The sequence below is a fragment of the Pleurodeles waltl genome, chromosome 6 (genome assembly GCF_031143425.1).
Source record: "Pleurodeles waltl isolate 20211129_DDA chromosome 6, aPleWal1.hap1.20221129, whole genome shotgun sequence".
Lineage (NCBI taxonomy): Eukaryota > Metazoa > Chordata > Amphibia > Caudata > Salamandridae > Pleurodeles > Pleurodeles waltl.
This window is the reverse complement of record NC_090445.1, coordinates 1,103,467,166-1,103,492,212: the sequence shown is the minus strand read 5'-3', so window position 1 is coordinate 1,103,492,212 and position 25,047 is coordinate 1,103,467,166. Positions and strand designations below refer to the sequence as shown.

Below are 25,047 nucleotides of genomic sequence, written 5' to 3'. Positions count from 1 at the left end.
TGTACATAAAGCTCTTCATCCTCGTTCAAGCCCCCGGGTGATTTACTCCTGAGTAAAATAATGTGTTCTGATTCCCTCACTCTCAGAAGCCTTTCTCGATCACCTCCATGTATATTTCTTTCAATTCTGTCAACACCAAAAAATACCAAACACTCAGCATCCCGATTGTGTGTTTTCGCCCAGTGTCTGGCAACTGGATGTGAGACATCATAATTCTTGATCACCCTGTAATGCTCTAAAATCCTCTTTTTTACAGGGCCAATGGTGCTACCAACATACTGTAATCCACAGGGACATTGTAATACATAAATACAATGATCTGAACCACAGGAGATAAGTTTGTTTATCTTCCTTATTTCCCCCAAAGCTGTCTTGTATGTTTTCACATTTTTGCTATTTTTGCATGCCTTGCACTTCCCACACTTGAAAAAACCCTTTTGTTGACTAAGCCATCCAATCTTTTTACTATTCTGTCCCCCCAAATAACTACGAACTAGAATGTCACGTAATGATCTAGCCTTCCGGTACGTAAATTGAGGACAAGAGGCCAGGGTCTTCCCAATTACAGAATCATGTTTCAGTAAATGCCAATGTTTCATCACGATTCTCTTGACAGCTCGAGTTTCACGATTGCGAGTTGTAAAAACCCTCATCTCTGGGATTTCATTCTTTTTCTTATTGCTTTTTGACAGTAAAATTTCCCAAATAGTTTTAGTCACTTTCTCACTGGCTTTTCACAATATTTTGTTCAGATAACCCCTTGCCCTAAATCTTTTAATCATCCTATCTTCCTCCTCTTTGTAGGATTCAAGAGTGCTGCAATTCCTTCTAGCCCTGAGTAATTCACCATATGGGATACTCCATTTCAGATTAGTAGGATGATGACTGTTAGCATGCAAGATACTGTTACCCGCTGTACCTTTGCGAAATAGCCAAGTATCTAACCTATTATCCTGTACTTCCAATAACACATCAAGAAATTCCATTCTCGTGGAGTGTATCTTCCTGGTAAATCTCAGATTTAAAGTGTTTCGAGAAATATGATCCAAAAATTCCTCCAATTCCTGATACGTACCCTCCCAAATCAAGAAAAGGTCATCACTATATCTTGTCCAAATAGAAATATACCTAGTCCATTTCTCATTCTCATCCACCCACACCTGGCCTCCCACCAACCCATAAAAATCCCAGCATAACTTGGCGCAAAGCAGTTTCTCATCGCAGTCCTGACCAGTTGGTGATACCATGTGTCGTTAAAAATGAAAAAATTGTTATTCAAACAAAACTCCAACATTTCTAATAACATCATCGAATGGTCGTACTTAATAAGTGATCTATCAAAAAAGAACAATCTACACGCCTGAATCCCCAGGCAATGCTGGATACAAGTATATAAGAACTCCACATCCAAAGTCACTAATAAAAAATGTGGTTCCCAAGGGATCCCCTCAATCTTAGAGATAAAATCCATACTATCCCTACAATAGGAGGGTAAGGCCAACACATATGGGAGAAGAAAAAAATCTAAATACATGGATGTGCGTTCCAGAAGACTATTATTTGCAGAAATAATGGGTCTACCTGGCGGATTGTTGTAATTCTTATGTACTTTCGGTAGCATATAAAAACAAGGTACAGTAGGTTTTTTAACCAAAAGAAACTGATATTCATCTGTAGTAAGTAACCCCTTTTCTCTCCAAGCAAACAACTTGCTATGATATTGACATACCGATCTATTGTAGTTTTGAATAGATCTCACTTCATAGTTCCCTGTATTGTTTGTCTCACTGCTTCCTTACAGTATTTGTTAACATCCCAAAGAACAACATACATTCCTTTGTCTGAGGGTTTAATCACAATATTCTGATCTTCCATAAGAGTTTTTAAAGCAATTTTTTGTTCATTATTAAGATTCGACACAAAGGCCCTCATTCTGACCCTGGCGGTCAAAGACCGCCAGGGCGGAGGACCGCGGGAGCACCGCCGACAGGCCGGCGGTGCTCCAATGGGGATTCCGACCGCGGCGGTAAAGCCGCGGTCGGACCGGCACCACTGGCGGGCTCCCGCCAGTGTACCGCCGCCCCATTGAATCCTCCACGGCGGCGCAGCTTGCTGCACCGCCGCGGGGATTCCGACCCCCCCCTACCGCCATCCAGATCCCGGCGGTCCGACCGCCGGGATCCGGATGGCGGTAGGGGGGGTCGCGGGGCCCCTGGGGGCCCCTGCAGTGCCCATGCCACTGGCATGGGCATTGCAGGGGCCCCCGTAAGAGGGCCCCTACATGTATTTCACTGTCTGCTGCGCAGACAGTGAAATACGCGACGGGTGCAACTGCACCCGTCGCACAGCTTCCACTCCGCCGGCTCGATTCCGAGCCGGCTTCATCGTGGAAGCCTCTTTCCCGCTGGGCTGGCGGGCGGTCTGAAGGCGACCGCCCGCCAGCCCAGCGGGAAAGTCAGAATTACCGCCGCGGTCTTTCGACCGCGGAACGGTAACCTGACGGCGGGACTTTGGCGGGCGGCCTCCGCCGCCCGCCAAGGTCAGAATGAGGGCCATAGTCACTATGCTTGGCTTTATGCCAGACTTCAAAAAGATCACAGATAACAACCTCATGAAACGTGTCAATAGAGTCATGGATAGTAGGTGGGTTAAACTTGGATTTTAATTTAAATGGAGTAGTTTCTGATCTATTCAATTCTAAATCCAAAGACTCAAGAAACTCACGCTCACTCATACCAGTGGTTTCTACTTCCTCCATTTCCGCCAAAGTTAGAAGTCCTATATGTATATATGTATCTATGTATGTATATTGTAATGACAGGGGCCATTGTGTTTTTTTTCACAATCCCACAGGACTCCCACAGGATCGCAGAAAAATCTGCTATTTTTTGTTTTATAATTTTTGCCATGGAAGGGTCCCTGTTGGTCCCCCCATGGGGCCGTGGTGGGTGGGGGCAAGGTATCCATAACCTGCCCCTTATATATTTTTTGTCTTAAAAAAAACTTTAGGAGAGGCAACTAATTCCTGAGTCCTGTAAAGGCTACCAGCAGTATTCTTCTCAAGTTGCCGGCAGCCTATCAGCATGCATACTCCTATGGAAGAACTAATAGTTGAAAATCCCGGAGCTGGTGAATACTGACACCGCAGGGTGCGGCATTAGGAATGGGACCCCCGACTAATCGTGGGTTTTTGACCATGGAGTGAGGGACAGCTGTGGAACTAGGTGGTTGCACACTGGTATCTAAAAGATTTTTGTTCATTTTGAGCACTTCACCAGGCCTTCACTGGCGAAAAATGTTGTAGGGAAATCTCAGAGGTGCTGTTTTTTTCTGCAAAACTCATAATCCCTATTCGTCTACAAACTCCTGTTTCCAGGTAAATTGTGATTTTCAGCATACTCCAAAGAGGGCCTTGTTTGAATGGATAGGATTCAAATGGAAACATTACTCATTACTGAGATACTCTGACTACGTATTTAGTGAGTTGCAGCACTCATACATAGTTGTGGTCACAAATGCCTTGAGATTGAAAGTGTTTCAATATTTTTCTGAAAAACAGTGGCATTGAAGCAACCAACATATTCTAATAAATTCTTTAATATCCATTGTTAGATTTGGCATCCTTGGTGTGGTTTTCCTCCTAACATTTTGCCTTCAATCATCCTGTTTTGCTGACTTTGTTATTGTTGGTTTTAGAACTGTGCACACTTTACAGCTGATAACCAGTGCAAAGGTGCTTGGGCTCACTCCTTAAAACATGGTAGAATTAGTTTATACCCAATTGGCATATTTAATTCTACCTGTGTCCCATGCCTGTAAATAAAAAGCTATTGGTAGACCTGCAGCACAAATTGTGTCACCCACTTAAGTCACACTTTAAACGTATATTCGATGTGCAGTTTTAAGATGCCAATTTGACCTGGCAAAATATACCTTTTGCCAGGCTCAAACCTTCCTTTTTAATATATGTCACCCTCAGGGTGTGACCTGCACAACTCAGATGGCAGGGTGCAGTGTATGTAAAATGTTGGACATGTACCTTTAGGTTGAACATGTAATGGTAGTAAAAAACGTCTTCATTCGTTTTTTTCCTACTACAAGACCTAACTCTTCCAGACGATAACATTGGAGTTACCTTATTACATTTAATAAGCTGTAACTTCAAAATGGGAACGGCTAACGGTAGATGTTTGGTGTCTTTGGAATTGTAAAGAAAACTCTTCCGGTGAAGTTGGATTTTAATTAAAATTTGCCGTTTAGTGCCTGCAGCCTGTCTCTGGATCACATGACTAGGTGTAGCTGACAGTTTGGCTTGTGTATTACTCCTATCTACCCACACTCAATAAAAAGCTTAGATATGCTTGGACATCCCTACTAATATTTGAATAGGCTGTGCCCTGCCTTCACACAAAAGTCTGTATAAGCCCCTGTAGTTAGTCTGGATCTAAGGCAGGGGAGACAAGAAACCTGTGCTCTTCAAAGGGAAATGTCTAGATGCTTCTTCCACTTCAAAGGAGGCACCTGGTATAAGTATTGGACCTCAGGTACTAACCATTCAGTACACTTCTTGACCTGTGGAGACTTTGCCAGGAAGAAAGACTGCTGTGCTGCTCCAAGAAACAGCACTGTGCTGGACTGCTGCCCTCCTGCCTGACAAAGAGGGCCTGGGCCTGCAACTGAACCCAGGCCTCCCAGAGTGACTCGAAGGGCTAGTTTTCTGGCCTCCTGTTCAGAGCCATAGGACGTAAGAAGCTCACAACTACCTGCAACTCCCAACTTACCAGCATCCAGATCCAACAGGAGCAAGCGCATTGCCCCCAAGTGGTACCCCTGGACCTTTGGTGTGGCCTAAGAGAGGCTAAACTAAAATTAGTTTTTGGGCACTTTGAAGCTCGAATAGGCCAGTTGGCACCAAAACCTCGTAATTTGGACAGCCCACCAATATGAAATTCTATCAAGCCAACTCTTTCCGTTGCAGCATCGACCGCTCGCGGCTAGTGCCACCACAAAGCTGTGCCCCACCCACTTGGGACGACAACAGGATCTCCACACTACAGAGACTGCAATCTGTAACTTGAAGCCTGTTCGTCGAGCTACACTGACAACCGTTCACAGCAACGACACTTCACTGCTCCTCTTGTCCCCCTCAAAGGGCACAAGACTCTCTCTGCTGGACTGAAGAAGAAAGATAACTTTTCAACATGACTAACCTAGTCCCTGTATCCGACCTGCATTTGATTGTAGTTGGCCTGAACTTGTCACCGTCTCCCAGTCTCGCATTACCAGATAGCTGTGAGTGGCGCTTTGGGGTTTTTGGTGCTATTTTCACTTAAATGTTTGAAACTGCACATCTCTGGTTCTACTAAGTGGATTTTTGTCATTCTGGTCTTGATATATTTATTACATTTTGTTAATTCTCTAAAGTGGTGTGAGATTTTTCTTGTTTTGTGTTGTCACTTTATTAGTGTTTGAGGTGCTGCATAAATACTTTATGCATTGCCCCTAAGTTAAGCCTGACTGCTCTATACCAAGCTACAGAAGTGTCAGGCACAGGTTAATTTGTGATTTGCTTTTGCCTCATTGACACAAGGATAGTGGTTGCTTCTTGTGTAGGGTTTCACCCCCTCAATCAGTAACCAATGTCTTACATCCAGACAACCAATCTCCACTACTTTAGTCTTCTTAGATTCACATTCCTGTGGTTGTGAAGGCTTTGTTCATAGCAAGTGCCTTCTCTGCAGATTTATAAGTGTTTCATACTGTCTCACTCCGTAGTTTAAAATAAAACATTGTGGAGCAAATGCATTAACAAATATCCTCACTAATAAAAGTACTTGGATTTATCTGCGTATATCTATGAGGATTTCATTGAAAGAAGGCTACAGAGGTGTGCACTGTGGTTGCCGTCGAAGAATAGTTGTGGTTCGTCAGTTTCATTAACAGTATACTGTTGCATCTGTGCTTTTATCACAAAACATATCCTGAACATTTAGTGTGAAAGTGCCTACCTCTGGCCAACATCAACAAATAATTCTCATTTTCAAAGGTTTGTTTTAAATAGGGATGAAAAATATATGACCCTGTTTCGTTAGAGGTGTCAAAAACCTAAGGAGGCCTCTAGAACATGAACTACAGGGTTCATAAGTAACACATTTTTTTTTCTTGTGTGAGATTCTTTCCATAATTGACGCGTTTTTTCTCCTCACTATCTCTCCAGCCAGTTCAGCTGCTTCCAATCCAGTTTCCCAAAGCCAGATGGCAGCATGCCCAGTCGGTGGGACCGATGCCCGTGCAGCAGCCGCTGCTGTAGGAGCGCCACTGACTGACCTCACCCTGTCTATCAAGGCCATGAGTGTGGTTTCTGACACTAGTAAGTGCAGCTACAGCAGCACCATTGTGCACGTTCCACACCCAGAGTCAGGTAATTAAACAATAATTTCTTTGAGATTCTTTATGGGATATAATTTGAGGGTGAGGGGAAGCAGTAAACTGGGTGCAGTGATGTTCTAAATGCTGTAATTTTATAGTCATGGAACTCAATACTCTAAATGTTCATGACATCTTTAGTGTTCTGTTGGATTCTATTAACAATTCCCTTCATATCACCAGGTGTTTTGTGACATTTTGATACTTGTTCTTCATTACTGCAAGCTTAAGTTGATAGTCGGTTTGACCATTTATGCAGTGATATGAGCAAAACTTTCACCCTTAAAATCTACAAACCATATCTCTGTGTAACTCCTAATTGGACCCTTTAAACAAGGGATGTTGCTTTGAAAAAAAATCTGTTGGTGTGCAAATCTTATTGGAATATACCTAACCTTTAGCTTTTTAATATTCCAAGTAGAAATTTACAGTACCATTTTAATTCAAAGGCAGTGCCACTATAAAGATGGCTTTTATTTGTCAATAATACATTATTTAGTCCAGGTAGGGGGAGTAATTTCGATTTTATTTATGTGTCAACATAACCCTTTGAACAGAGGTGCTTTACGCTGAAGACTAGTGGCACATAGCAACTTCAGCCAGTGGGTGGTTCACTGAAGCACAGGTTTAGAGTATGTGATGAAAGTTGTACATTGTATTTGTGAGTGTGAACAAGTGGGAGACGAACAGACATACACAGGCATGTAATAAAACTAAAAACTCAATTGATACATCATGCAAACAGAAGGACAATATAGATAGAAAATAATTAAAACAGAAATATAAACATTTATTTACAGCATGTGAGGGCCATGGCGAAGCTCCCTAATCCCATTGTATCCAGAATTTATTCCACAAACCAATTATGCCATCCTGGCTACGCTAATCTATATCATTTGATTATCCCCTGAGCTCAAGCATGCGGGCTAAGCACCACAGCCTAGACTGAAAGTCCAGGACCGACCACCATAACTCTCCATGGTATCAAATGTAGGAACTGTTACAGAAATAGCTGGTGCAACAACCTATGAAAATCTATTAGAAATCCTTGGAAATTGGAGGAGCATTGAAGAATCCCAAGACAGTAGCAAAATACCAGGAAACCAACATTGAGGGCTCCACAGAATTGTCTCCAAAACTACATATGTTGACTGTATCCTTAGCTGGGCTCCACTCTCCTAAACATCCCAGTGGGTGGAAATGCACATTTGCAATCTTTCCATTGTTCTGTTAGAAAGCATCCCCTATGGAAGCCAAATGAAGTACATTGGCAGCTGATATGTCAGCCGTAAGGTAAAGAGATGGCCCTTGCATGACCAAAACCCTTTTCACCAAGCTTTTGAGCTCACTTGCATCCAGAATTCAATTATGCAGAAATCTGGAGTTCCAGTCTGCTACCAGGTTCTTCTTCACTGGAGGCCCTCTCATCATCGAAAATTGCCTCTCCAGACAGAAGAACCAAAAGTCCTTGACCATCTCCACCAGCATCCTGGAGTGATAATCTCCCCTTCCCACACCAAATGAATGACGTACCTGGCTGCTGAAATATTGTCCATCTACAAAGGTACCCAGCATACCCGGCATTTGACATTGAACGATCCTGCCAGAGGGTCCAGGCAGTTGATCTGTTGCTCATTTTCTTTTTCAGACCCTTTCCTCTGGCAGAAATGAATGCTGCAGTCCAATTGGCAGTTTTCTGATTCGATGACCGGATCTGGAGTTCACCCAAAAATAGCTCTACTACTTGATGTTACAATGTGATCCAACCACAACTGGATTCCTGTGCTTGGCTCCATGGATCCGAAAACAACTCAGAGTGTGTGACAAAGTCCCTCAATTGAGAAGCCTTTAGTTAATGGAGGACTTGATAGGGGGTTGGTACCAGAAAATGTGCCTAAAATAAGGACATAATCCCCCAATGTTGCCCTTTGTGGCAACAGGTTAAGGTCTTGCAGAGATCTTCTTTGTGTTCTCCCTATTGGTCCACAAAACAGAGTCTATTATGGAGCCTGCAAAGGTCATCATCTGACTGTGCTTTGTCTGCATCTCCTTGGTGTTTATGAGGAACTCCAGACCAGAACTAGCTGCACTGTCCTTGCTGGCTATAACCTTAATCTCAGAGGGGATGGGGCTATCCAAATAATACTATTGAGGTATACTTTCCATCTTATTCTTATTTCCCTGGACCTCAAAAGCTCGATTACTGATCTCAGAAGTGTGGTGAAGCACCATTTGATGCCATAAAGCAGACCTCAAACTCAAACACCTACTCTTTCTTAAGCACTGCAGAAAACAGCAGTAAGGCGCATAGATAGGTCCATCTTCAGGTCTAATCTGACCACCCCCTCACCTGGAAATTCCACATTTCACTTTTCAGTGTTTAATTTGAGCCAGTGGTTGCCTTTGGGGGACACTGGCACAAATTTTAGGAGACCGGCTCTTATTTTTCCATATTCCTGAAATAAAGAGTGGAAAAAAATAAAGTGGAAAGAAGGAGGAAGAGAAAGACGGAAATCGGTCACAAAGTGAGAAAGCAGCTGCCAAGAGTGAGATAAAGAGGCAGGTTGTCTGGTAGTGGATTAATGTGGCATGAGGTGGATTCAAGGCAATGCAGCATTAGGATTTAGGGCACCAACATATTATAGTGTGCGTGGCAGACTTTCAAACAGAGATTTCAGCACCAGCACTCACTCTTTTACCCATTAAGCACTGACGTTTGGATCATATCAAGTCCTTCAACCTAGCCTGTTACATCTACGCCTGTCACATTCAGATCATTCTAAAGCTGGAAGTTCTGATGGACAGACACACCTCAGGACTAGACCATTAGCTCCAACTGGTCAACCATTGGATACTGAGAAACCACTTTAAATGTAACCCTTCCGGACAAACAACCTAATGTGTGATGCACAGATTCTTTTTTCCCTGGAGGTTCGTTTATTGAGACAGCCAAATGGTGCATTGTTTATTGTGTCTCCCCCAATCCCATGTTTGCTCCCCCTCTGCATCACAGGATATGTATGGTGGAAACCAGATAAGACAGAACCCACAACTATAATGGAAAAACACTTAACTTGCTACTGAGCAGTAATGAAAGAGAAGGTGATTTACGTCCTCTAACATAAAAATGTGGGATGTATTAAATGTGATTAGCATAGATTGGTTCTTTTCATCCACTTCCCTAGAATAACGGGAAATAAAGTTTCCTGAAAGTTTTTGGCGTATCAATTTTTTAGACTGTTGGTAGTTGCTAATTCCAGCCACATAGTGGTATTCAAAAGAACATCAGGGTTTCATGCAATGGGAGAATATCTGGTTTCAGGATGTATGGCGATGAAAAGTGTTAGAGTAACAGGTTCAGTAGAGGAAGGGAATTATAAGGCCCTGGTCGTGGAAGAATTTAGCATTAGTGATCAGTAGGAACATCCAATGTTGAATAGCTGTGAGATATTCTGCTATGAATGATTGGATTAGGAGTTAGAAGTGAGGAAAGAAAAGTATATTTGGATGTCATCATTGTGGAGATCGTCGGAGGAACCAAAGGAGGAAATGTTATAAGGGGGTGGTGTAAAGGGAAGGTGAGTTGTCCTGCTGCTGCTTGAGTGATGCCACCTGGTAGAACAGTGGGGGAGGATGACACAGAGTTTCAGGTGTCATAGAAAGATCGATCAGAAATGTAGGAGGAGAATCAGTCTGTGGATGAGCAGGCAATGCCTGAAGTTAAGTGTGAAAGTGTGGTATAGTTATTAACCACATGAAACCCAGCAGAAAGATCATGGAGTATGAGTTTGGTTAACAGTTAATAATTATGATTCAGACTCACTTTAAAGCTTGTATGTGATAATATTGTTAATAAAAGTGCTGCCTTAGAGAAACGTAATGTGCTAAATATGGCTTACAAATTTGTTGGGTCTAAATTGTCTATTAGCTTCCACATTTTGATATATTTGTAAGCAATATTTAAGACAAGAAATTTCTGTTAGGTGATATTTTTGTTACAGTATTTGGCTACCATTCGCTTTAATTCCATATCTCTTAAGCATATAATGATTAATAAAATGCGAAACAATTTCAACATTAAACAGCAGTTGAAAAGACCAATACCAGACCAATATCAGGCATCATAGCAGACCACCTTTGTGACACTTTTGACCTCTCTGCCACCTTTATTGAGGACTTCTCCTCAAAACTAGGGATCTAACAGAATTTACAAATGTAATCTCATCGGCAACAGATGCTTGTTAAACTGAGCCATTGCAAGCGAACGAGATTTTGTGATCCAAAGACATTACTCTGAGATGATCTACAGTCACAGATACATTTGTCCTGTCAAGTATGAAGCCTTCGATTAAGAAACAAAGGGCATGTGGTCTTGTCTTTAGGATGCAGTAATCTCATATTGTTTGTATAACGTTAAGTGACTAAATACGGTGCTGGAAAAGAGGAAAATAAGAATCCTTCTGGAACCCACAAATTGTAGTGCGGGAGGCAGTGAGTTGCAGGTTCATCATCATTGTGATGGAGTCGGGAGATTCAGAGTAATCGACCGTCAGCCTGTGGCATGACGATTTAAAAAAATAATAATAATAATAATTTTTTCCAAGAAAATGACAATGAAAGATTCTATAGTAAAGCTATTTTAGCTAACTTTATTGCGTACATTTGTCAAACGTTGATGTCATTTGACACATTGCTTAACACTAATGTCCAAATCTGGGAAAAACATGCTTAGTCCTGTTTCTGACATGAAAGAAGGAAATATGTCAACAAGAGAGCATGTCAGTCTTGAGGCGCTGTCCATGGAACAGTATTTAGAATGCAAAATCTCTGTGAAACTAGATTTCAGAAACCAGAGAAAGACGAGTAGACAGTAACAGCAGTATGCAATTGAAGCATAAATAGACACTGCGTGGTACAGTTTATTTTTAATTTAACGTTTTCTTGCATTACACAAATGTTTATAAATTGAGGGCCTGGCAAATACAGATATTTTCCCATAATGACACCATTTTTTGTCATGTGCTGAAATATATGGTCCCGGGTTTCAAGATCAAGATATGGTCCTTTGAATATCCTAATAGTAAAAGCTGTTTCTTGAACTATGAGGTAAGATGCATACATTCTCAGCCTACCTCTGCTTCACACCCTTCACCCTCAAGCCATAGAAAAAGTAACTTTCTGCATTTTGCAGGATAGATTTTCAAGTCGATTCCTACAATTACTGATCTGTGTATCTAAAAGTGAAGATTCTTTTATGAAAGTGGAACAGCTGACAAGAATGCCCAGATATGTGGATGACCGAAATGTCCCAAACCGAATCAGACAAATCAACCTTAGCTTTGCTAATCAAGTAGTATTGTCAGTCCCAGTATGTTAATCCAAACAAGTGCATCATCCTTTCAACTAACACTAATCCCCACTCGGCTACCTTCCTGCAAGATGACAAAGTCACTTGCTGTCTCTTAGACGTGTCAGCCTTAGGGGATGTCCCCCAAACTTTTTGCCATACCCCTCCATTTTTGCTGATCTTGTTTTTGTTAGCCTTAGGACTTTGTGCACTTTACCACTGCTAACCAGTGCTAATGTGTGTGCTCTCTCCTTTAAACATAGTAAAATTGGCTTACACCTAATTGACACATTTAATTTACTTGAAAGTCCGTAGTAAAGTAATACCACAGGTTTCCAGTGCCTGTAAACGAAATGCTACTAGTGGACATGTAGCACTGATCACCCACTTAAGTAGCCTTTTAAACATGTATCAGGCCTGCCGTTACAGTCTGTGTGCAGTTTTTAACTGCCATGTCTACTTGGCAAAATAAACCTTTTGCCAGGCCTATAGTTTTTTTTAAAATACATATGTCACCCCTGGGTTAGGCCCTTAACAGCCCACAGGGCAGGGTGCAGTGTATTAAAATTTTTGGACATGTACTATTTTCTTTTGTATGTCCTGGTAGTGAAAAACTCTTATATTTGTTTTTCACTACTGCAAGGCCTACCTCTCACGTAGGATGATATTGGGTTAACATATTACATTTAATAAGTGGTACATTTCAGTTGGTAGTAGGTAAGAATGTCGAGCTTGGTGTCCAAATAATTGTAATTTAAAATCCTAGTTAATGGTAAAGCCAGATTTTAAATCACAAATCTCAAAATATGGCACTTTTAGAAAGCTGTTTATTTCTTGTCCCAACCGTTGGTGCCTGCAGCCTGTATCCTGGGTCACATGATTAGGGTATAGCGAGCAGTTCGTCTGGATTTTGTGCTACTGCTGTTTGCCTGACTGTTGTTTGTTTGGCCTACCGACTGACTGTGAAATTGCTGGGAGGCCTGTTGTGCAGGCAGCAGAGCCTGAGGATGCTGATATGCCAAAGCTCTGCCTAAAGTCTTGGAAGGATTGCCGAAGTGGTGCTAAAAGGCCCAAAGAACATGCTGTGGTTCATTTCTCTTTACAATGCTCAGGGCTAAGTTCACGATTTGACCAAATAAGCAAGAACCAAGCCTATTAGAAGCCTATTTATCACTACATCTCATCCAAGAGTGACGCTTGTCCCCATAGCCTTTCCCTGTTAATCAGTGGTGATTTTAGATCTGAGCAGATGACAGACTTACCCTGATCTCTGCCATCCTGAATTTTTTGGGATAAAGAAGCCTGTAAATCTTCCGGGACTGCTAATAAGATCTCACCAACCATGTCCCAAAGTGCATCGGTTTAGAACCCTAGGATGTAACTGAAATTGACTGACCTCAGGGCAAGGCTGGTTGATGAAAACATTCTCCTTCCAAAGGTTACCACGTTTAACGAGTAAGATTTGTCCGTGAATGTAATTTTGAAAAGGCAAGGGTGAAGAAGACCATATCGAATATTCAAGGATTTGAGTTGTGGGCGTAAGTCCCAAAACTGTTTGTGACGTGCAGCTGTAGCAGGAGAGAAGTCTTGTGTGAAAAACACTTTATGACCTGACCATAGCAAAGAGACCATCTTTTTGGCTTCCGAGAGTATTTGCATCAAGTCAGTAAATTGGAGAAAGAGAATAATAATTCCTCTAGGATGTGCACGAGGGCCAGTTGAAATCTGTGGACCTAAACGATGTGCCCGTTGGATAGAGAGGGGAGAGGTAGGAGGCAAGCGAAGAATTGAAGGTATTGTTGTTTGAAGGAATGCAATCATGTTAGAGCCTTCTGAACCTTCTGGAATCCCAGAAAGGTGAAGATTATTTCTCCTATTTCTGTTTTCTAAGTTTTCAGTAAGCCTTTTAAGTTGAGCTATGTCCTTGGAGATCAGAGGATTGACAGTGTTACAATCTTCAAGGTCACTGACTCTCTGTTCCAGAGTACAAATTTGTTGTTCGTGTTGGGACCATTGCTCCTCAATACGTTGCAAAGAGGCATTAGTGTCCACCATAAAGGGCTTTAGTGCACGCAATTCCTCTATGACATCATCTAGAGTAAGATGTGTAGGTGATTTTGAGGGAGAATCAAGGTCTTTTTTTGGGCGCTTGACGGAGGAGGTGTTAGATGTTTTTTCGCAATTGCGCCAGCAGCATGAGATGAAGAGGCGCTATCCGTTAAAAAGACTGCAGCACTATCCATTGTTAAAGCTGATGGTAGAGAAGATTTAGTTATATGTGTGCGCACCACTCGAAGAGGATTATTAGACTTGGAGAAAGATGATGACTGGCAACTCTGAGAATTATGTGGTCTCCCCATAAAAGCCAGCAGCAATTTGATAATAGGAAGCCAGCAATGTGAGGTGTTGATGAAATTATATTAGGACAAGAAGCCGCTGCCAGAAGCTTCCAACAACAGAGCAAAATATAAGAAAAATATATATAAATAGAAAATCGTAAATTATTCTCTCATAACAGGCATGACAGAATACCACAAGAGCAAAGCACTTTACTGCACATAGTCAAACAATTGGTGACTAGTTTTAAGGGAACCTTCTGGAAAGGAAAAAATCCCCTCCATCAAAGGAAAGCATTTACCATGTTATGAAGAGAAATTTGAAAGAGCTCCTTGACAAGAGCTGCCAGTGAATACTGAAAGTTGAAAACCTCAGCTAAAATGTGTTTGAAGAGAGAGGTCAAAAGTTCAGCTGGCTGTCAGAAGGTAATAAATATTCCATTGCAGAGGAAACTAGATTTGTAGAATCACATCCAGACAAGCAGTTAAAAGTCTAATAGAAACATCTCTGTGAAAGTTTAGGTTTGTGCAGAGGCTTAAGGAGTGAAATGCAACTGCAAATGACGCATATAAATAATTACCTCAGGTCCTCACATGAAGTCTCCGTGCTCACAAATGCTGAAGAAATTAATCATTTTGATGTGAAAACATCTCCTTCTTTCCAGGAAGTGCTGAAGCCTCACGGAGCTCTAAAGAGCAGCGTGACCTCCAGCCACGCCCCCTGTACTAGTTATCCTCATCATAGGGTGGCACGAACTTTTCTTCATCACCCCTATTGTTATCTCTATATGACTGATTCTGGTAGAAGTCTGAGGCAAAAAGTTTGTGCATTATGTGTGTACAACTGTGCAATAAAGATACAGTGTCAGATTCTGAGGGATTGAGCCTTGACTGTGCCACGTAGTGATCTGGGTGAAGCCTTGTGTGAAATTGAGATGAATTCCGCGTGGAGTCTGATACTGCAATAGGTTAGGGACTCTTCTCAGCTGCCATAGCTGCCAGTCTGCATCAGTGACCAAGGGACTGGTTCAGATTTTGGTACCAGACCCGAAGTTGGTACAATAGATGTGAAACCCGGATCAGGGTCAAAGATACATACAGCGCTGAGGTAACCCGACTGGAGTCTTCTGAGGATATTAGAGGCCTATAGACCCACTAGAAGGAGCAAGAAGCATGCCAAAAATATGCACCGTGGACTTTCTACAGCCTTTGTTCTCCTGCAAGATCGCAGACCGATCCGGAAACTGGAGGTTCATTGGGACAAGATTTGGAATCAATTCCTCACAACTGAGACCTGGAGCCCAGGTGACACCCTTCCACCTTCTCTGGAGATCAGGAGTGGCTGAAAGTGTTCATGTCCCAATTGGACTTCTTGTGTATCTCTTTCAACTTACCCAAAGACTTTGAATGTGAATATCTGCAGCAAGAATAATTTCAGGACCCGGAGTCGGTCCATTTTCTCAACTTAGACCTGGAACAGGACATGCATAGAGTTTTGCAGTTTGCTGTGTAGAGCATCACTTCAGTTTTATAGAGAACTTTCGGATTCATCTGGCTGCAATTGTCGCACTGTGCACTAACCCAATTACCTGAGGCACACAATGAGGGGATCTGTTATAGCCATATGTTGCAACAATCCCTACAATATTTAAACCACGTAGTTTTAGGGGTGACATGTTCGTGTGCACACTGGATGATTATGGGAGATAAAATTGTAAAGAAAAACATTTCTCTGAGGAAAGAAGATAAGGAGCGGAGCTTTGGATCGACGTCTGAAGGCGTGGGAAAAAGGAGCAGAGGTGGGTTGTTTATATGTGGCTCTGCTCGTCACTTTCAGAGTATAACAAAGTTTCCCTGCCCAGAGTCAAGTAGCGCCTCATATCAGTGCGTAGAAGCGCTGTTTTTAGAGTTTATGGAACCAGTCTGGCTCCTGGGGATGTTCATAAGGTGAGGAATCTGCGGTTAAACTTATTCAGCAGAACTGGCTGTCTCGTGAGACAGTTGATTCTTAGACCAGTTTGCATAATTCTCACTTGTAATGCATGTGTCAAGAACTATCTGCAGAACACCACCGTGGAATTGTTCCTCCTGGTTTGCACTCTTGCACGTGTTTTGTAAATATAGATATTTTGTTTTCTCCATCGAGTTTGTTGCCATTCGTAAAACCTTTTTCCGAGACGGCTGATAGCAAGGGATTCATTTACAAAGCCATATGGTTTCTTGACAATGTGTAGAACGAAAGTGTTCCATGTACAAAATGTTTTTTTTTTTGTCGAGAAATTATTTGATATGAGGGAATGCGCTCCTCCAAGCATCTTAGACCCTATTGAGTCTACAATCAGTCACAATCAATGAAAATGGTCCACGGTTCAGCCTCGAGTTTACAAAGAAAGGTGTTTTAAAATAACTACAAAAGACACTTCATGTGACGTTATTGGGTTGCAGCGGCATGTGATGTCACATCAGCACCTACATAAATATGTTGAATTTAAGCAAATCAATAGATTTTCCAATACTCTTATTTTCGACACATTTAACATTAATGACTTTCTTCTCCACAAGTCTTATTTTGTTAATTTCCTTGAGGGAAAACCTATTTTCATTTATCTTGAGTGCCAGAAGCGTGAATTCATCACGTGTATACAATAGCAGTTGTTGGGAGAGGTTTTCCAAATATTGCATTTGGTTAAAGAGAAAAATGTAAACACTTTTTTCTCTCAAAAATGCAATTTTAAGGAGCATTTCACTCAAGGGAGGGAAGCAGAGAAATAGGATTTTATATGATCTTCAATTGATGGTGTGGAGTGAAAATTCTACTTTTAGAGGTAAAGTCGTTATCTTTTACCGTTGCATATGAGCAATAGACGTGTGAATTTCAGGCTAATGTGCGTAATACTGACATTTTGGGAAATTATATTCCGTGACTTTTCACCCGACCATGACAACTACATGAATTCACTTCACATAACATGTGGCCTGTATTAAATGTGCTTTTGATACAGAGGAGTGCAGTGGGAAGGCTAGAATAACCTGAAATCCCTTATTGTGCTTCATTGTACTAGGACAGCAGTGAGGGCGGCTGTGCCCATCCAGTGTAGCTGTCGGCTTAAATCCTTTATTCCCTGTCCACATGAGGTTTACCATTTACATTTTTCCAGTACTATTCATAACGTTTATCAGGAACATCCTTTGTGACCGTTTCCAGTTCTCACTTTACTCTCAGACCCTTTATGTGCTCCAGTTTCACCCATCCTCACTCAGGTACCTCAGTTCTATTGCTTTGTACTCAGTGCTTGAAATGGAAAAAGAGAAGTGCAGGTACTCTGTACGTGAGTACCTGCTTGTTTCTGAGAAGTGCCGGTACTCTCCAATTAAAAGTATTACGTTTTTCCCACTGTTTGTACTTACACCTTTGAGAGCAGAGATGAGAGAGGGAACGAAGTAATGATCTAAAGGATAAGGAAAAGAAAAAGGAGTAGGAGTGAGAAATGGATGAACGGTTGAAGTACTGAGATCAGTGTTTGTAGAGAAAAGAGCAAGTTTGTTAAGCCCTTCTCAGGCTTTCACACAAATGTCTTTCTGGATGAATACCCGACAGCCATTTAACAACTAACGTTTCTAGCATTTTCAAGTTTCAGTTTTTTTAAACTGAGGGAGCGCAGGAATTAGTGTAGACTGCACTGGCCTCAAAAAGTGGTAGTATGGCTCGTAAAATCGTAGGCGGTAATGTTATTGAAAATGTGGTAGCCTACCGCTTAAATTGGTAAGGTAAGCACTTGGTAAGCACTTGCTAATGACTGAGTATGCTTCTCTAGTGTGCTTTTCATAAACAAAAATTCTGGTGGCACTATTCAGGCAGTTGGTTTACGTCGTGGAAAATTAGGCCTGAAAAAGAGAGAAGAGAGAATTTGTGGTCCTAATTTTCTCTGCATGATGTAGTTGTAAATGCAATTTACGTCTACGAACATCTTAATAGTGGCTCTTGCTTATTTGCTTGCTTACATTAGTGCGAGGGGTTGCAATATAATCATTCTTTTAATTTGTTTTATGAAACATTAACATGATTTTAAACCCATGAAGGCGTATGTCTCACCATTTTAAGGATTTAAAATCCCATGTGGTCCCAGTACTCCACCTTCCATTCTCGAATGGCGACACTGCAATCAATGTGACAGAATCATTCCTACGTAACTTTACCTTTGTAGCCAACAAGCCTTTTCTTTCTCAGTCCTTTTCGGTGCCCTATCATAAAAAGTGCCCTAAAATTACCAATCTCAGATCTTTAGTAAAGGAGGCCCCAGATAGATTTGATGTTAATCAGTGTTGTTCTCCAAAAAGATTTTATAGATGAGCATGTGCACCAAAAATGTGAGATTCTGTTCATCTTCATACCATGCAGCCACCATATATTGCCAGGGATTGAGGATATCACTTTTGTGTGGCAGGGACTCAGATACCTCTGAAAAAGGATCTTATAATATGATTCTATATGTTTTAGGGACCGAGATCTTGATCTCTTGGGGATATCAACCCAGAAGGTCGTCCATTCTTCCTCTGTTATCTCCCTACATCTTGTCTGCTCCTTTTTGTCTTCTGTTGGACCTGGCTTTTTGACAGGGTCATCCCCAAACTTTTTGCCTCCTACCTCCTATTTTTTCTGACCTGTTGTTGGCTTTTGACCTCTGGGCACTTTACCACTGCTAACCAGTGCTAAAGTGCATATGCTCTCTGTGTAAACTGTACTATTGATTGGTTTATCCATGATTGGCTATTTAATTTACTTATAAGTCCCTAGTACAGTGCACTATATGTGCCTAGGGCCTGTAGATTAAATGCTACTAGTGGGCCTGCAGCACTGGTTGTGCCACCCACTTCAGTAGCCCCTTAACCTTGTCTCAGGCCTGCCATTGCAAGGCCTGTGTGTGCAGTTTCACTGCCACTTCGACTTAGCATTTAAAAGTACTTGCCAAGCCTAGAACTCCCCTTTTTCTACATATAAGTCACCCCTAATGTGTGCCCTAGGTAACCCCTAGAGCAGGGTGCTGTGTGGGTAAAAGGCAGGACATGTACCTGTGTAGTTATATGTCCTGGTAGTGTAAAACTCCTAAATTCGTTTTTACACTACTGTGAGGCCTGCTCCCTTCATAGGCTAACATTGGGGCTGCCCTCATACATTGTTGAAGTGGCAGCTGCTGATCTGAAAGGAGCAGGAAGGTCATATTTAATATGGCCAGAATGGTAATACAAAATCCTGCTGACTGGTGAAGTCGGATTTAATATTACTATTCTAGAAATGCCACTTTTAGAAAGTGAGCATTTCTTTGCACTTAAATCTTTCTGTGCCTTTCAATCCACGTCTGGCTAGGTTTAGTTGACAGCTCCTAGTGCATTCACTCAGACACACCCCAAACACAGGGTACTCAGCCTCACTTGCATACATCTGCATTTTGAATGGGTCTTCCTGGGCTGGGAGGGTGGAGGGCCTGCCCTCACACAAAGGACTGCCACACCCCCTACTGGGACCCTGGCAGACAGGATTGAACTGAAAGGGGACCTGGTGCATTTCTTAGCCACTCTTTGAAGTCACCCTCACCTCAAAGGCCCAATTTAGTATAAAACAGGGCCTTGTCACGGTTTCGGGCGGGTCTGATCAGGACTTTGGTTGGGACACCCCTTGAGGTCACCGAATATCCTAAAGAGGTAGTACACTGGGGCAGAGGAGCAGCTAAAGGCATACACGGAAAGGACAGCTATGGATAGGCACAGGAAACAGGAAAGTAAAAGCAGAGCAACCCTTGTGCGAACAAACAGGAAACAGATTACCAGTGGACAAACACGCTGGGGTTGTACACAGAGTAAGGCGCAGAACCTCCCACAGTGACAGGGAATCTCAATGCCTCTGTGCAGTTTGCTCTTACAGATAGTCACCCTGCCAGCCCCATAGAAAGGAGGCGGCAGAAGTGATTCTGTCTCTGGACCCTAGAGCACAAACAAGGATAGTACTTACATACACAGGACACGCTCTTGTGGGTCCAGCTGGAAACACAGTGGCGATTCCTGAGAAAACAGCAATAGCACACTGTTAGGCACGATATACAACGTATAACACTGGACAAGGATGTGGGCTGGAATTGCCTCCTGGAAACCAGGAGCCAACCCCAGTACACAGGAGGACACGTATACACTGGTGAAGACTGATAGAACACTTACCAGACACAAAGAACCAAGAAGAAACAGAAACAGAAGGGAACAAACAAAGAGGCAGAGGCAAGAACTAGGAACAGGCTCAGGCTGAAGCAAAGGCGGGACTAGGACTTGAAAACAGGGCGCAAACTTCTGTCTGGGACAGACAGAGACAGGACTGGGAAACTGAGAACAGGCTCTGGCTGGAACAGGCAAGGACAGGACTGGAATACAGGGAGTAGGAAATGAGCAGTAAACAGGACTGGGAAACAGAGAGAAGGTTCAGGCTGAAACAAGGCAGGAGCAGGGCAGAGAAACAGGGAGCAGGCTTTGGAAGAAACAAACAGGTACAAGGCTAAGAAGTAGGGAGCAGACTCTGGCTGGAACAATCAGGAGCAGGGCAGAGAAACAGGAAACAGGATCAGGCTGGAACAGAACAGGAACAAAACTGGAACACCATCCGACAAGGGGTCTGTAACACAAAGGAATTGAAGTCCGATGCACGACGGGGAGCTTGAGGAAATGGCTGCTTATAAGCAGTTCCAAGCTGGGCTGCACAGGAGAGGTTTCAGGTGTGTGTGGTTTCGGACACTTGCAAGTCCTGGAGGAGAGGATCCAGTGAAAAGGAGCAACTGGATTTCTCCCATTGAAAACAATGGGAAACAGAATCCGGGTTTTCCTGACTACCAAGCAGTGCATTATGGGATTTGCAGTCCCAAGAAGCAAATGTAGTCCTACACAAGTGTACCATGGAGAAAAGAGAAACAAACAGGAGTCAGCAAGGGACTCTAGATAGGTGTTCAAGGTGCTTCCCAGGCTTCTGACGGTCCCCTTACAGCGCCCCCTGGAAATGGGACGACCGAGTCGTAACAGGCCTCTGCCCTACCTCATCAGACACTTGCTGGAGAAGAAACCTGAACCAGAACCTGAATCCTGCCAAGAAGAACTGCCTGGCTGCCTAAAGGACTCACCTGTCTGCTTTCTACAAAGGCCTGCTGCCTTGCTGTTGGCCTGCTGCCTTGCTGAACTCTTGTCTGGCTGTAAAAGTGCTCTCCAAGGGCTTGGATAGGGCTTGCCTCCTGTTCCCTGAAGTCTCAGGACCAAAAAGACTTCTCGCTTTCATTTGGACTCTTCGTGCGGCGAAAATTTTGACGCACAGCTTGCTCCGTGGTGAGAAAATCGCCGCACACCGATGCTGATCGACGCGACGCCTTCGGGGCGACCGGAACTTCGACGCACGGCCCCGCAAGGGCAATGCCGCCCGACTTCCAGAGGGGAAATCGACGCAACGCCTGCCGTGAGACCGAAACCTCGACGCACAGCCTCACAGAACGACGTGCATCTGGAAAACAAGCAGAAGAATCCACGCACAGACCCCGGGACATCTGGTAATCCCGCAACCCACAGAAAGAGACTGTGCGCGCGCCGGAAAACGACGCACGACTTCCCCGCGTGAAAAATAACGACACAAGTCTGTGTGTGCAGGGGGAAATCGACGCACACACCATTTTTCCACGTATCTCTTCATCTGCGGCCCTTTGCGGAGATTTTCCACTCCAAACCAGGTACTTTGTGCTTGAAAGAGACTTTGTTTGCTTTTTAAAGACTTAAGATACTTTATATCACTTTTTAGTGATATCTTTACAACTTCATATTGCATCTTTGATCGTTTTGACCTGCTAATACCCAGATAAATATTATATATTTTTCTAAACACTGTGTGGTGTATTTTTGTGGTGCTATATTATGGTGTTGGATGAATTATTGCACAAATGCTTTACACATTGCCTTCTAAGTTAAGCCTGACTGCTCGTGCCAAGCTGCCAGAGGGTGGGCACAGGCTAATTTTGGATTGTGTGTGACTTACCCTGACTAGAGTGAGGGTTCCTGCTTGGACAGAGGGTAACCTGACTGCCAACCAAAAACCCCATTTCTAACATCCTCTTATTCACATTGTTGTCCATCATGCATGCCCATCAATAATTGGTAAATCCTAGACGCAACTTATTTAGACCCAGAGTCCTCCTTTGCAAATTTTCCAAATTCAGGAGGTGGTTTGGTTGCTGCTGTCCTATTTGGCAGATGCATAACCCAGGGCCCAATCTGTAGGTATTTCAGTATCTCCAACTATGACAGTTTAAAACCGCTCTTACATGTGTCAACAAATGTAACTACCCCCCCTACAGAACATTTCTGTCAAGGTTCTCCCCTCTCCAGCACTCCGATGTAAAAATGACTCTTCTGTAGTTCCAAACTGTGTATTACAGACTGAGTCCCTAATTATGAGTTTGGTGGGCGGAAAAGGCCACCGCCAAACTCCTGTGGTTGGGGTACCGCCTATGCGACAGCCCTATGGCAGCTCCTATTAAGAGTTTCCTGCTGGCCCAACGGGAAACGCACAGTATTGATGCCAGCTCATAATTGAGCCAGGTGCAATGTTGTGGTGCATAGGGTGCAGCAGCACCCATATCGTTTTTACTGTCTGGAAAGTAGACAGTGAAAAGCACGATGGGCTGGCCATGGCGGCCCCTGCACTGCAGAGTGCATGGGCAGAGTAAGGGCTCCCATGGGTCCCCCTGCACCCCATCTCCGCCAGCATTTACATGACGGTGCAACCGCCATGTAAACACCGGCAGAGAGAGGGGTCGTAATCCCCAGGGCAGTGCTGCTTGCAGCACTGCCCTGGTGGATTGAGACCGCCGGCAGCGCCAGGCCATTGGCCGGCGGGAACATGGCGGTCCAACTGTGGCGCGTTTGCCACAGTTTAATGTGGAGGCTGGACCTCCACATTGGCAGTGGTCTGACCGCCACCGCGACCCTGGCGGTCTCAAGACCGTCAAGGTCGTATTCAGGGCCTAAGTGTCAGGATTTATCAAATCCCAAGCATTGTTTTAGTGATATACATATTCGCTTAAAAACACAGAGTGGAGATTTGGTTGTGCATTACAACAAAAAATAAAACATTGAATTTCACAAGTGATGGTTAGGATTGTAACTCATTACTTAACAACACCCATGCAGCAATAACTTGGACACCAGATGCAATCATCATGACCTCACACTTGATGTGACAGGCAATTATACATTTTATAAATATTCATATACAGGGAGTGCAGAATTATTAGGCAAGTTGTATTTTTGAGGATTAATTTTATTATTGAACAACAACCATGTTCTCAATGAACCCAAAAAACTCATTAATATCAAAGCTGAATATTTTTGGAAGTAGTTTTTAGTTTGTTTTTTGTTTTAGCTATGTTAGGGGGATATCTGTGTGTGCAGGTGACTATTACTGTGCATAATTATTAGGCAACTTAACAAAAAAGAAATATATACCCATTTCAATTATTTATTATTACCAGTGAAACCAATATAACATCTCAACATTCACAAATATACATTTCTGACATTCAAAAACAAAACAAAAACAAATCAGTGACCAATATAGCCACCTTTCTTTGCAAGGACACTCAAAAGCCTGCCATCCATGGATTCTGTCAGTGTTTTGATCTGTTCACCATCAACATTGCGTGCAGCAGCAACCACAGCCTCCCAGACACTATTCAGAGAGGTGTACTGTTTTCCCTCCTTGTAAATCTCACATTTGATGATGGACCACAGGTTCTCAATGGGGTTCAGATCAGGTGAACAAGGAGGCCATGTCATTAGATTTCCTTCTTTTATACCCTTTCTTGCCAGCCACGCTGTGGAGTACTTGGACGCGTGTGATGGAGCATTGTCCTGCATGAAAATCATGTTTTTCTTGAAGGATGCAGACTTCTTCCTGTACCACTGCTTGAAGAAGGTGTCTTCCAGGAACTGGCAGTAGGACTGGGAGTTGAGCTTGACTCCATCCTCAACCCGAAAAGGCCCCACAAGCTCATCTTTGATGATAACAGCCCAAACCAGTACTCCACCTCCACCTTGCTGGCGTCTGAGTCGGACTGGAGCTCTCTGCCCTTTACCAATCCAGCCACGGGCCCATCCATCTGGCCCATCAAGACTCACTCTCATTTCATCAGTCCATAAAACCTTAGAAAAATCAGTCTTGAGATATTTATTGGCCCAGTCTTGACGTTTCAGCTTGTGTGTCTTGTTCAGTGGTGGTCGTCTTTCAGCCTTTCTTACCTTGGCCATGTCTCTGAGTATTGCACACCTTGTGCTTTTGGGCACTCCAGTGATGTTGCAGCTCTGAAATATGGCCAAACTGGTGGCAAGTGGCATCGTGGCAGCTGCACGCTTGACTTTTCTCAGTTCATGGGCAGTTATTTTGCGCCTTGGTTTTTCCACACGCTTCTTGCGACCCTGTTGACTATTTTGAATGAAACGCTTGATTGTTCGATGATCACGCTTCAGAAGCTTTGCAATTTTAAGAGTGCTGCATCCCTCTGCAAGATATCTCACTATTTTTGACTTTTCTGAGCCTGTCAAGTCCTTCTTTTGACCCATTTTGCCAAAGGAAAGGAAGTTGCCTAATAATTATGCACACCTGATATAGGGTGTTGATGTCATTAGACCACACCCCTTCTCATTACAGAGATGCACATCACCTAATATGCTTAATTGGTAGTAGGCTTTCGAGCCTATACAGCTTGGAGTAAGACAACATGCATAAAGAGGATGATGTGGTCAAAATACTCATTTGCCTAATAATTCTGCACTCCCTGTAGATGATTTGATGTCGCACTGCCTTTATCACTTTGAAAGAGACAACAATGAATGTAGTATTATTTAGTGTTTTGAGTATGTTTTTTG

General features: G+C 43.0%; 1 protein-coding gene across 2 annotated transcripts in view; it reads left to right on the top strand.

Moving 5' to 3' along the window:
- Positions 1–25,047, top strand: part of PER3 (period circadian regulator 3) — a 476,770-nt gene that overhangs the window by 308,969 nt on the left and 142,754 nt on the right. For both annotated transcript variants that reach the window (XM_069240206.1, XM_069240207.1), the window contains exon 17: positions 6,218–6,421. In XM_069240206.1, the coding sequence (XP_069096307.1) occupies positions 6,218–6,421 (204 nt within the window). The remainder of the gene's footprint in view (positions 1–6,217; positions 6,422–25,047) is intronic.